Below are 13,778 nucleotides of genomic sequence, written 5' to 3'. Positions count from 1 at the left end.
TTCGGTCATTTGTTACCAGAGGTTGCCAAAAGAATATTAAAAATTTGGTACCTTATCAATACATTGGGAACATCAAAGTACACAACAATAACCTTCAAACACAAGCAAAAAGTACAAACATTAAATTATAACTTGTTTAATTATTTAATCCAAACATAAAAAAAACACCAAACAACAAATGACAAATTAAAATTAACCTTCACACAATTGTCCAGCACAACCCGAAATTTAAAAATTTATTGGATGAATATTCATAGACTCAATGATCAAGATACCAACAACCAACATGGACTTCACTCGGTTTTCCCAGATTTTGCTGTCATGCGAAATTCTTTTCGCGTTTTAAACAAAACCCCGTGAATTTCTTCAAAATGAGGTGCGGTTGCACTCTTTGTATCTTCAACCCATTGAAGAACTTTCTTGTAAGGACTTAAGATCCGATCATGAAGCTCCTCGCTCAGAAGCTGAAAACTCGTGAAATTAAGTGTTTTGATGCAGATTTAACCAAAAACATGGGAAAAGAAACTCATTACCTCAAGTTCCATGACTTCAGATACTAAGTAGAGATCAGCAATTGATGGTTGAGATCTTCCAACCAAAAACGGTCCATCTTTTAGCCAAAAGGTTTCTAATATAGTCAACGCTTTCTCAAGTGTCTTCTCATCTTCTTCGGCCGCTTGAGGGTTTGATGGGAGGCCATTTTGCGGTAAGATGACATTGTTTACAATAGCTCCAACTAAAATCCGAAGCATAAAACCAATCAAGCATATCATGACACCATTTAGTAAAAATATACTAAATGTCGGAAATTTTAGATTTATATATATGATTATATTACCTGACCCATGGCGTAAATTGGCATGATGCCAGTCTAAAACGGAGTGGACCTTGGCTCTTTCAACAAGATCACTCGGATACCTATAAAGATATAAAAGTTAAATGTCGAAATTACAAAAATAACAGTTTTAATTTATAGTTTAGAACTTGCATAAACATGTGGATGGAGAAGGAAAATGACTCAACAGCGACTAGCCACTCCTGGGTACTTACTAGATAAGTAGATAAGAATCGCGTGACTGCAAAAACACACAATGATTTTACTTATTACATAATGGAAAGTAACATAAACCTTAAACCCCGAACCATAAAAGATACAGAAGAAGCAAGAACCTCTCAAACAATGTAAAATCTCCGTCAACTATTGTTGGAACTTGACACATGGGATTTATCGCTGCATAAAACAAGAATGTTAAAACATACTTATTTGTTGTTAATAAACCTTTATATTCAGGGATTAACAAACCTTTGTATTCAGGGGTGTGTTGCTCGCCCTTCAAGATAATGGTGATTTCTTCAAAATCTATCCCATTCATCCTTTATATAACACACTCACATTAGAAAAGATTCAACATTGTTTCCAAAAAAATACATCGATCAATAATAGATAGAAAGAACATATGGATGATAATAATTTAATTACTTGCAGAAGATGAGAATTGCACGAGACGGTTGGGACATTCGATTACAGTATACTTTCAGCGTCATCTTTCTTTCAGGAATTTGATCAAACTTCAAGTCTTGGAGTTTTTAGTGTGGAGACGAAGAACATCTGGTTTGTTTATATATATGTCGAGATACGTACGTAATCACATGGTATTTTTTAAGAGTTATTGGATTCTATCACCCCAACTATTGGGTATTGGCCGCTGCGACTCCTAACTTAACACTTCGTGTATTGTGTCACTCCGGTTAAGTAGTTTTTGACTCCCATTTTGTATTTTAGGAGCAGATTCATCTGTATTCATTATTAATTCACAAAGTGTTAGCCTAATATCACAAAGAACATAAGTCAAACACCAAGAAATGTTTTCCTGCAAAGTGACACAACACACAAAGTGTTAAGTTGGGAGTGGTAGGAGTACAGTTGGGAGTTGCAGCGGCCAATACCCAATAGTTGAGAATGATAAAATACAATAACCCAATTTTTAACATGAACGCATTGATTATCAAATCTTTTAATATGGCCCATGTTTATACACGTATAATATCTTCTAGTAAGGCCAGAGGGTGTGGTATACCGCCAGTGGTGGAACTAGAAGAAAATTCAACGGCATCCCGATTTTTTTAACATAAATTCATACAATTTAATTTATTTACCATACATTCATACAATCAAATATATAATAACAACTAAAATTAGTCATTAAATCCTACCTTAAAATCCAATTTTGTCTCTTTGTACTAGAATACATTTGCTCAACGGTAGTCATTAAATCCTACCTGAAAATCCAATTTTGTCTCTTTGTACTAGAATACATTTGCTCAACGGAACCAAACTTTTATGATTTGGGGCTCGCAATGCTATACACACAATTATATTCAGTTTTTTTAAATGTACTATGACCACTATAATAAAGTTAAGGTTAAGGTGCTAAGGTAAGCTACATATTTATACCAATCATTATTTGTTTTGAGGTTTTTATAAGAGTTGATGTTGGTGCATATTTGTGACAACAGCTTAGATTTGGTCTTTGGATATCTTGTAATTAGTTAAACAATAAACGGTTAGCGGGTTTAGCTTTGTAATAGTTAAATAATAGGGTTTGGGCTAAACAAAACCCACATTGGGTCATGGGAGACGAATTGGGCTTTGCCCATGTAGGAAACCCTAGCCCAAGTAGCAAACCTTGTGTTATATAAACAGGGTTATGCTTTAGGGTTTAGGTTACTTAGCCAAAACAGATTTTAGAGAGAATTCGTGAGAGTGCTTAGGGTTTGGACGAATTTGGTTGTTAGGGTTTAGATTGATTGTAATTCTTTGTGATTGATAATCAACAGAAACCCGGTTTGAAAGTGATTTGCTGTTCCTACACGTTTTCTGCTATATTCTGATCAAGAGGATTCCGCACTCTTGATCGGATTGACAATTTTGTGAAAGATCCATACGAACAAGGGGACCTACAATTGGTATCAGAGCATTAGGCTCTTGAAGACTCGGTTCATATTTGTGATTGGCAGAAACAGGGAGTGATTCCGAAATTTTTTGAAACCTGACAATTAGGGTTTCAAAGTTTTCTTGTTGGTTTGATAAAATTTTCGAAATTGTTGGTTGTTTTTGATCTTCTGTTTTGTTTGATTGCTGTTTTGCAGGTTTTGGGGTTTCCAGGATAGTTTTTGGTTGATTGTTTTGAAGAATTTTGGCTGAGAAACTTGAAGATTCGAAGACTGTTCTTCGTGTTCTTCATTAAGTTCATCAAAATTTCGTCAAAACTTTGCTGATTTGCTGTTTCGATTTTGCAGGAAGTTGTTAGGAGAATCAGGAAAATAATCAAAATTTTTGACAAGATTAAGTTTCCAAATTTGCAGACCAGTGAAATTATAAGACCTGCGAATTTAACAGACATGCGAAGTAATCGGCGAAATACATCCAAAGGCGACTTTGGTAACCGTATAATTTTCCACAGTGAAATTATTATGGTTTTCGGCGAATTTATTGGTCGTCGTAATAGCGAAATAGACCAGCGAAATTGGCAGCGAATTTGACCAGCGATTTTAACAGCGAAGTTGACATTTCAGCGAACTGGATCAGCAAACTAGACCAGCGAATTTGACCTGCGAAATTAATCTTGACTAGCTAGCGAAATTATCAGCATAATTAAAAAGGTGGAAGATTTTTTGGCAAGCGTAACTAAAAATTCACGTTTTTGAAAATAGAAAGTGAACCGTAACTCATCTGAAGAAACTGTCTGCATCGTTGAATTCCTTGTAGACTCTGGAAAATCCCGAATTCAGTTTTTGACATTATATATCATTGGATTCGTCTTTTCGAGACGATTCTAACGGTGTAATTTGGTAACCACTGTTTTCGGTAAAATTTTGTACGGTTTTATCAGTCTGTTACGTTAAAATGTCAAATATGTCTAGTTTAAATGAGCTGTTGAGAATGGAGCATGAGGTTGGCACTACCAACAAACCGCCTAAGATGATGAAGGTGGAAAATTATCTGACATGGAAGGATCGTTTTCAGTCCTTCATTGAATATCAGGATACGCGCATGTGGATATGTATTGAAGATGGGTACACGAACCCTACACACGACTTTGAGGGCAGACCACGTAGAACAGCCTATGTGAACATGCAAGAAAATGATAAAAAGATGTATGAGGCTGAAAAGAGAGCCTTGGCTGCAATCAAAATGTCCTTACCTGATAGAATCAAGCATACCTTCAAGAAGTACACAGATTCAAAGGATATGTGGGATGCTTTAGAGAAAAGATACGCGGGAAATGCTGATGTCAAGAAGAACAAGATTGACCTATTGAAGAAGCAGTTTGCTGTTTTCAAGTACATGAAACATGAGTCACTTGAGGACATCATCACTCGTTACTACCATCTGATGTCAGAAATGGAAAATTATGAAATCGATTGCTATACTGACATAGAGAAGAATGACAAGCTGCTCGATGCCTTACCTACCAAGTGGGATATCTACACTCTCATGATCAAGGGAGAAGCTGATTATGTCACACCCTTGCTTTGCGGAAGCGTGGGTTTATTTGGTGTGACTTCTTAATACCATAGCTTAATCACAACAAAGCTATATGAAAGTAAAACCATGCAGATCATCCATTGATTCATGTTTTAGAATAAAAGTACCACAACATAGTTTTAAAATGTCGACACATGCAACGAGTTACAACCCAACAAAATAAAAACATTGTTCATAAGACACAAACACAAACATGACATAAACGCAGTTTAACAACTGTGACTCGTCCAGGTAAAAGCCACAATCCCTAAACTTGGATGACCTCATAACTCTTACGTAGCGTGAAAACATAGCATACTTTGCCAGATGTAACACCCTAGTTACTATTTAATGGTTTTACATGTAAATACCAACAATTAGATTTGTACTTAAGACTATACATACTATAAAAATAAGGGGTTATTAAAACTTTTACAAATAATAAGTTATTCAACATAACGTGATCGAATCCGCCGTTTAAAATTTACGACGAGGAAATGTGCGGAAGCATGTATCTTTATCGTGTTCGGTTCTTCGTTGAGCTTGATCGTCTTCCGGCATCCAGAATGTACCTACATTTCATAAACATGAAATGCTTTAGTCATACGGGGTTTAAAACTTGTTCAAATGGGTTCGCAAAACAAAATCAACAAAATAACTAGGCGCTACCGTAACTTACGGTAGCCACCGTAAGTTACGGTAGCCACTGGGCATTCAGGGGCTGCCGTAAGCCAGTTGAGATCTACCGTAACCATTTCAGTCGCTCCCGTAAGTTACGGTAGCTACCGTAACTTATGGTAGCTTCTGCATTATTCTTGCTGCCTTGCTGTTTTGACCCGTTCACGTACAAATAAAATAAACGGGTTTATATGCTCCCTAAACTCATGAAATTCACCATTTTATTGTCTCCTATCATATTAGGTTTAAGTTACGAGTTTCTTACGTACTTAAAACCCGTTTACGCTCAAGTGCTTATTTTGACCCGTTAAGGGTATTTAAGCACTTTCAAACCTAAAATCGCATGCGATTGCTTCTAGCATTTCATTACCACATTTCTCATCATATAATCTTCCACCACAACTGTATTTATGGCGGGTTTAATGTGGTGATCTATATAAACCAAATTTTACTTCTCGAATCATTATTTTACGGTAAAGACTCAAATTGTAACGTTTGACTAACGTATTACCTCTTTCAGCTTCTACACTTATTCTAAGTATTTATCAAATCATAAAACTTGTTTCCAAACAACCTTTAAGGGTTGTTTGCTCAGTTTAACTTATAATGGCGTTTTAGTCCATCTTGGCCCTTCATTAACGATGAGGGATTAGTGTAACATGTTTGACCCATAAGCCCTCTTTTTAAATATGATTTTATTTGAAAGGTCAATAGGCCTTTCAAACGTAATGACCATCGTTTGTAGCATTCGGTTTACCTATTTAAGTAACCAAAATCTATTTTAGACTCCAATTAACTCTCATTAAACCTTACGTTTAAATAGGAGTTATCCTATTATGCGTATCTGGCTCGGATCATTATACTGACCCATTTAAATACCTTGCCTCAATAGCCGCTAAGTAATAGCGATGTAAATAACCACTCGATAATTATTTCTGTAATCATGCAACTCAACAAACCATTAGTCTGTCTTGTCAAAAAGTGATATTTTCACCTTTTGACCCGTTTGGTCTAAATGACCGATTATATTAGCGAGATGAGGCTTATTTCCATCTCGTCTACACAACTCGCTCCGGTTTACACCGCGCGGTCATTTTAATTGTAAATCACCTCTTAACGCTTTTTGGCCTATTAAGGCTTACAAAATAAGTATCTTTCAAAACCAACAATTATTGTCAACGAGTGATCAAATTACAATTTTACCCTTATTGGTTGTCATGATTTACCTTATATGATAACCCTTAAAAGTACATGTTTCATTCGTCATAATATGATTGAATTACCGATTTAACTCATTTTTAACCATCAATATGGTTTGTTATCCTATTTGGTTATCTTGTTCCGTACAACTACACGCCAGAACACCATATCTCAATTAGGCATTTGTCTTATTCGTAATCAATACGACAAAAGAACATTCTAAATATATGACTAGTGTAAGCTATACTTACCTTGCATCCGAATTATGCTTTTCCTCGATCCTTGATTTGTTTGACCCGCTTCCTTTCCAAGCTTCCACCTAGCTTGTTAAGCGTCAAAACTATCATGTAATTTCCACAAGGTGGTTAGATTAGTCATTCAAGATCATAACCTTTACGCCTTATGACACTTTATACTACTTTTCTTACCGAACTCTATTATAGGTCATCCTAAGAGTCAAGCCGCCTTTTAGCATGTGAAATTGAGCAACTAAGTTTAACAAACTTATGTTGGCGTTCCGCCCTTTACTCGATGGCTCTATTCTTAGGCCACCAATTGAAATAATATTTATTCCGAGTTCATGCTATTTTAACACTAAGTTATCTTAGCTCTCAATTATTAACATTACATTATTCTTTCATTACGCAAAAATCTACGGGTTTTCATCTATAGATGAAACCCGTTTCACCCTGTCATTAGGCATTTATCCAAATACTTATTCTAATAAAGTTCTCTCTACGAACTAGTAGGTACCCAATTTCACTTAAGCATTTTATCGAACACCTTATGGGCGACATTCGTATACTTCTTTTATCAAGTTCATGGTTATTGTTTTAACCAAGTTTTAACATCGAATTCAGCCCTCTATGTCTAGTGTATATAGACATCATCCAAAACTATTATTACAACAATAATTTCACATAATTATCATCACTTTTCTAGTGTTCATCATAGCACCATAAAACCCACTTATCACCTACAAGGTCATTAGTTAAATCTCTAGTTTTATGGCGCTATTTTACTAAATTCACATCTAGGGTTCGTTCCTAGATTCATAGAAATCACAATTTCACTATAACATTCATATATCATACAAGAATTCACTCATGCATGACTATCAAATTTCACAAGTATCATCAAACATCGAAATTCAACATACCTTATGATCCCCTAAGCTTGGTGGTCACGATTTTATCAAAAGCCCCCAATTTCCCGGCCCGATTTCTCTCTGATTTTGGCAATTTTCGTGAGTTAGGGTTCTTGAAGAGAAGCCCTCTTTCTTCTCCAGTATATATCGACCAAACACACACATATGTGTGTGTTTTGGTGTTTTTAAGTTTTAATTATAATACTTGTTTCCAATTGCCCACTTTTAGTCCCTCAAAGTTTTATTTCGATCAATTCAAGCTACAATCCACTATTTATAACTTAATCACATATTATTAACTAGGTTAATTATTCCTAGTTAATTTAATGGGTTCGGGAAGTCATAACCCGTCTTATTTTATATCCCGTTAACTCGGGCCTTTTTATATACTTTGTTTTCTCAAGGTATTTATCCTCCTTAAAATCTTTTATTCACTTTTTATTTAATATTAGGATTATTTATTTAAATCCTAATATTTACCGGGTTACTTTTACCGCTAACGGTATTTTACCCATCTTTTAGTATTAATGGGGTTCGATTACCAAACCCGTTTTCGGGGTGTTACAAGTCTATCCCCCTTAAAGAGGTTTCATCCCCGAAACCTTTCTTACCTAACACTTTAACCATTTGTTAGTATTACCATAAAAGCATGGTAATACCTTCTTGAATATAAAGTATGCGTGCCTTCATATAGAACGACGCAACTTAAAATAAGTTAATTTCGTTATTTCAACCGGTTCGATTAACTTAGTGAAATCCATTGCTTTTATACTTTCAGACTCTTCATGAATCCATTATTTTAATTTGTTCGGGGTCTATAGTGAAATCTTTCACTTTTAAAATAACAACTCCTTTGTTCGTGAACTTATAGCTTTATGATCCCTCAAAATAAGTGATCAGTATTTTCTGTTAGTGAGGTCTCATGGGTCGTCACTTTATCTCTTGTATCTATATACCTTTGTTGTTTACTTGACCGGGTCGCCAAACGTTGGCCGCTTAGTCACATAAGTTTATAAATTATGTTTATTCTACGTTACTCTTCGTAGTGAATAACGTATTAAGCAATTTCTTAATTTGAATTTTGACCTTAACCGGTCTCACTAACTAGACTTATCAGTCCAGTTACTTTATACCCATCACTCGGGTTATAATATGATTACTTCACATTACTTTTCTTGATCGTGATCGCGTCACGTCATGTTTAGGTTTATTCCAACCTTTCTTTATCGAAAACCTTTCTTTTCGAATGTGTCGTCTTGCACTTATCTGTGTCAAGACTTATATCTTTAATATTTACTATCTAAATTCCAATCAGAATTTAGGTTTATAAAAACGTTATTTCTTAAAATATATGTTTGGTGTCAATGCACCTTGTTTATATTTACAAAATCATTTGGTTTCAAGTTTCAGATCTGTTAATGTTAACCTTGACTGTAGTTCGTGACTGCAATCATTTTATTTCGGATCATTATCCCGACTATATGACTTTTCACGTCATTCATGCGTCGGTTCATCTTATGCTCTCCATTTTCTGGGTTGCATAAACTCATATTGGATCCTTTACCATTACTGGCTCATTATTCTTTTGCGTTTAACTCTACCGTTATCCGGCTTGCGCTTACTTATGCCATCCGGCATTATATCGTATTCGACCCGTTCAACTAAAAAATAGTTGAACATAATTTATCAAAATTTCTATTTACATCATCTTGTCATCTTTTAGTTATGACTCAAAACCCGAGTCTCTTAACTTTCCATCCGAGTTCCCGTTTCTCGGTCTACGCATGTGTTTAATTCTTACCCATCAACCGGGTGTTTTACCGAAGTCGTTATTATTGCAACCCTCCCGGTATGCATTGGGACCTCATTTCATTTTTATATTCCGACTTTGTCCTCAAGTTTGACGTTTTACAAAAATGACCCGTTAAGAGACATATTTGCATTTTCCGGGTTCGAGTGTAAGTACACTCCCTCCAAATGCATATCTTAATCATTTTACATGTTTGCATTCTCCGGGTTCGAGTGTAAGTACACCCCCTCCCAATACATGTCTAAATCATTTTACATGTTTGCATTTTCCGGGTTCGAGTGTAAGTACACCCCCTCCCAATACATGTCTAAATCATTTTTCATCAATCTTTGTCCCTTCACTCGGGCTCATTATCCTAATGTAATACGCTTCCGTCACCCGGCTGTGCGTTTACATTATTATCAAATATTTTGCTCATTTGATTCTTTTGGGTACTTTTTAATTTGTCCCATTCACCCCGTCCTTACTAAATCAGATACAAGCATGTCCATCATAAAAAGTTCATGGTACCATATGCTCACCACTTACTTGGCCAGAGTAAGCGATCAATACCTGGTATACATGTCCCTTTTATAATTTTCACATTACACCCCATGTAAGTAATGCCTCTATTAGTTTCTCTTGGAAACATTATTCTGAGTTCATGCTATTTTAACACTAAGTTATCTTAGCTCTCAATTATTAACGTTACATTATTCTTTCATTACGCAAAAATCTACGGGTTTTCATCTATAGATGAAACCCGTTTCACCCTGTCATTCGGCATTTATCCAAATACTTATTCTAATCAAGTTCTATCTACGAACTAGTAGGTACCCAATTTCACTTAAGCATTTTATCGAACACCTTATGGGTGACATTCGTATACTTCTTTTATCAAGTTCATGGTTATTGTTTTAACCAAGTTTTAACATCGAATTCAGCCCTCTATGTCTAATGTATATAGACATCATCGAAAACTATTATTACAACAATAATTTCACATAATTATCATCACTTTTCTAGTGTTCATCATAGTACCATAATACCCACTTATCACCTACAAGGTCATTAGTTAAATCTCTAGTTTTATGGCGCTATTTTACTAAATTCACATCTAGGGTTCATTCCTAGATTCATAGAAATCACAATTTCACTATAACATTCATATATCATACAAGAATTCACTCATGCATGACTATCAAATTTCACAAGTATCATCAAACATCGAAATTCAACATACCTTATGATCCCCTAAGCTTGGTGGTCACGATTTTATCAAAAGCCCCAATTTCCCGGCTCGATTTCTCTTTGATTTTGGCAATTTTCGTGAGTTAGGGTTCTTGAAGAGAAGCCCTCTTTCTTCTCCTGTATATATCGACCAAATACACACATATGTGTGTGTTTTGGTGTTTTTAAGTTTTAATTATAATACTTGTTTCCAATTGCCCACTTTTAGTCCCTCAAAGTTTTATTTCGATCAATTCAAGCTACAATCCACTATTTATAACTTAATCACATATTATTAACTAGGTTAATTATTCCTAGTTAATTTAATGGGTTCGGGAAGTCATAACCCGTCTTATTTTATATCCCGTTAACTCGGGCCTTTTTATATACTTTGTTTTCTCAAGGTATTTATCCTCCTTAAAATCTTTTATTCACTTTTTATTTAATATTAGGATTATTTATTTAAATCCTAATATTTATCGGGTTACTTTTACCACTAACGGTATTTTACCCATCTTTTAGTATTAATGGGGTTCGATTACCAAACCCGTTTTCTGGGTGTTACACCAGATCCTTAATTCCCTGAAATACATGTAAGTTGGAAAAATCAACAAAAATGTTGAGCGAGTTCATGTGTAAGTGAGTATGTAAAACCTTTGTAAGTATAAAATCCCTGGTATGTAGCAAATAAGGAAATAAAGAGATCACCAATGGTTTGCAAGGCCATTGATATGTGTGAAGTGCAATAGGAAGACTCAAACCTAGCAGATTTTTGCGTCGGGCTCAAAGTCACCCCGAGGTCCGTTCTGTTGGGCCTTGAGCTGGGCTCGCTACACCCAGATAAATCTACCGCTACTGACCCTCGGTCCTACATTGAGGATTAATGGCCTTCAGTTACCGCCTACTCACTCACATGATCTAAGTAGTAACCCTCCTTACGCTAACCATACCATGTACAAAGTATTCATAATCATAGTAACATGTATTTTACCCCTGCAGTTTAAAAACTGAAAACAGTTAAGAGAAAAGGGGACATGAACTCGCTGAAGTGCGTCTCGAAATAGTATCTCCCAGTCAACCTACTGTGTAACGACCTACACGTACTAACTTCTATTAGACGGACAGTCATGCCTTAGCTTAAGGTTTAAGTTTTTGGGAAATAGTTAGGCAACTATTTCGTATTTACACTTCTTAATTATGTATGAATTATATTCCTTCCCAAGGATGGGGGTTTTAATACATGTGCATTTTTATAACTTCAGGAATACATTATTAATTCAACCACATAACATCTCATGTTATAGAAGATAAACGATCAATCAAACATCACATATGATGAGAATACTGCGATTGCACTATCATATATCAAGACCACAATGTAAGGTTTACAAGTACATAACTGTATCGTACAACATCAATGACTAAGGGCAGTCCAAACTGTCTAACCAGTGTCAACAACATCCAATATACAAAACAACAAAAGTCATAATCAAATGCAGTCTCCCAAAAGCTGTGCAATCTATGCAATTGCAGTCCTCTCATCAACAGTCTACCTGTGTCGTACAAAATAGCCTAAGCTGATGGCGGTGGAGGAGGGGGAAAATGAGAAAAGAGCAAGCGTCGCATGTGAAGCCAGTCCTCCTCCATAGCTCGATGAGAGCGCAACAAGTAAGCTATCTGCTGCTCAGGAGTCCAAAAACGAGCGGCAGAATCTGGTGAAAGTGGACGTGGAGGGTGAGATACCGCAGGTGGAGTCTGGCACTGGCACGGAAGTCGCTGAGCTCTCTCCAGCTCCTGTACACGACGGGTCAGCGCCTCCTGCTGTATCATGAAAGATCTGAGAATATCCTCTGTAGAGTACCCCATATGATATGGATGATAAGGATCAGATGGTGGCATAATGGGGGGCACAGTCCAGAGAAAAGGCTCGCGAGCTGGAGCGAAGGATGGCACAGTAAATGGTGCAGCACTGGGAACAACAGTGTGATGAGAAATCTATGGTACAAACTGATCTCCTCCTGTCATGAAAGGTGTATGGCCAAAAGGCTGGCGGGATGAACCCTCCCTAGGACGTGGTGGAGGTATGTCCTGAAGAAATGTGACAGGTAAGTTGGTATAGTGAACATTAGTGGCATGTAAGGGATGCAAGGGAACATCAGTAGGAACGGAAACAGGGGCTGCAACACGGGCTACGGGGGGTGTAACAGGTACCACGAAAGGTGGGAAATCATCATCATCGTTTATCCACCCTTTGTGGGTGTGAGCGTATCGTGGGTCGACATGGGTCGCAAAAGGTGCATGGTCTAACATCACTGGCATAGGATCAGGATGTGGTGCGACAATAGGTAGGTCCTCAACGGGTGGTGCGAGAGCTGGTGCGACAATATGATCCTCTAACATAAGTGGGGCGTCAACATGAGCATCCACATGAGCATCAACAGCCTGATAATCCACCAACTGTGGAACAACAACAGGATGATCATCAACAGGTACATCATCAATCACAGGAGCAACAGCTGGTGCGTCGGCATGATCAGGGTCATGCTCTAATGCGGGGTCAGGAGCAACAACTGGCTCAAGGGCCACAGCAGGCTCCGGATCATCAAACTCTATGTCAAGCTCAGCTGGATCAACAAACAAGGGATCAACGGGAGCTACAGGATCCTCCATGGGCTGATCTAAATGAATAAACTCAATGTCATGGTTGGGATCAAAACCAGGTGGGAAAACAGGGTCCGAATCATCATCAACATCATGATCGAACTCAAAGCTAGGGGTAGGGGCAGGTGCAGCAGATGATGCCATATCAGGGTCTACGTCGTGCGAATGGTGCTGCACTCCCTGCGTGTGTGAAGGTGCAGATGCCACAGACTCAAAGGAGTCTGGGACAGGTGAATGGTGTTGGGTCTAAAACGTGTAGTCTAATGTTATCAACGAATCAAGTCAACAAAGTCAACGCCATCAAGTCAAAGTCAACGCGCAAGTCGACACGGGAAGATCGAAGAAAGATATGGCGTGTGGAAGTTTGAGATTCGATAGTTATAATGCTTTGGATAATTAAATATATTTTGAGTAGTCAAAATATATTTATTATCTTGTTTAATGAGTTTTCATGTTTAGTGCTATTTTTAGTAAGTTATTATCTCTAGGGACTTAATTGTAATTAGCCTAAAATGGTAAAGACTATAAATAGAATGAGATGATTA

General features: G+C 36.9%; 1 protein-coding gene across 1 annotated transcript; it reads right to left on the bottom strand.

Annotated features, from left to right (window-relative positions):
• Nucleotides 1-293: 293 nt before the first annotated feature.
• LOC110902609 (glutathione S-transferase T1) lies at nucleotides 294-1,545 on the bottom strand. Its single transcript, XM_022149135.2, has 7 exons — nucleotides 1,481-1,545; nucleotides 1,304-1,374; nucleotides 1,171-1,231; nucleotides 1,024-1,076; nucleotides 839-919; nucleotides 534-736; nucleotides 294-464 (listed from the first exon to the last, which is right to left on the bottom strand). Exons 1-7 carry the CDS (start codon nucleotides 1,543-1,545, stop codon nucleotides 294-296), a joined length of 705 nt encoding a protein of 234 aa, XP_022004827.1.
• Between the last annotated feature and the right edge of the window lie 12,233 nt (nucleotides 1,546-13,778).

This window comes from Helianthus annuus, chromosome 13 (assembly GCF_002127325.2).
Source record: "Helianthus annuus cultivar XRQ/B chromosome 13, HanXRQr2.0-SUNRISE, whole genome shotgun sequence".
NCBI classification, from domain to species: Eukaryota; Viridiplantae; Streptophyta; class Magnoliopsida; order Asterales; family Asteraceae; genus Helianthus; species Helianthus annuus.
This window is presented reverse-complemented; position numbering and strand designations above follow the sequence as displayed.

Excerpts from the sequence above, each read along its gene's own strand:
- LOC110902609 (XM_022149135.2), bottom strand. The coding sequence starts at position 1,545 with ATGACGCTGAAAGTATACTGTAATCGAATGTCCCAACCGTCTCGTGCA. Across the intron at positions 920-1,023 it reads CCCAGGAGTGGCTAGTCGCT|GGTATCCGAGTGATCTTGTT; the intron begins GTTGAGTCATTT and ends TATATCTTTATA. Across the intron at positions 465-533 it reads CTGAAGTCATGGAACTTGAG|CTTCTGAGCGAGGAGCTTCA; the intron begins GTAATGAGTTTC and ends ACGAGTTTTCAG.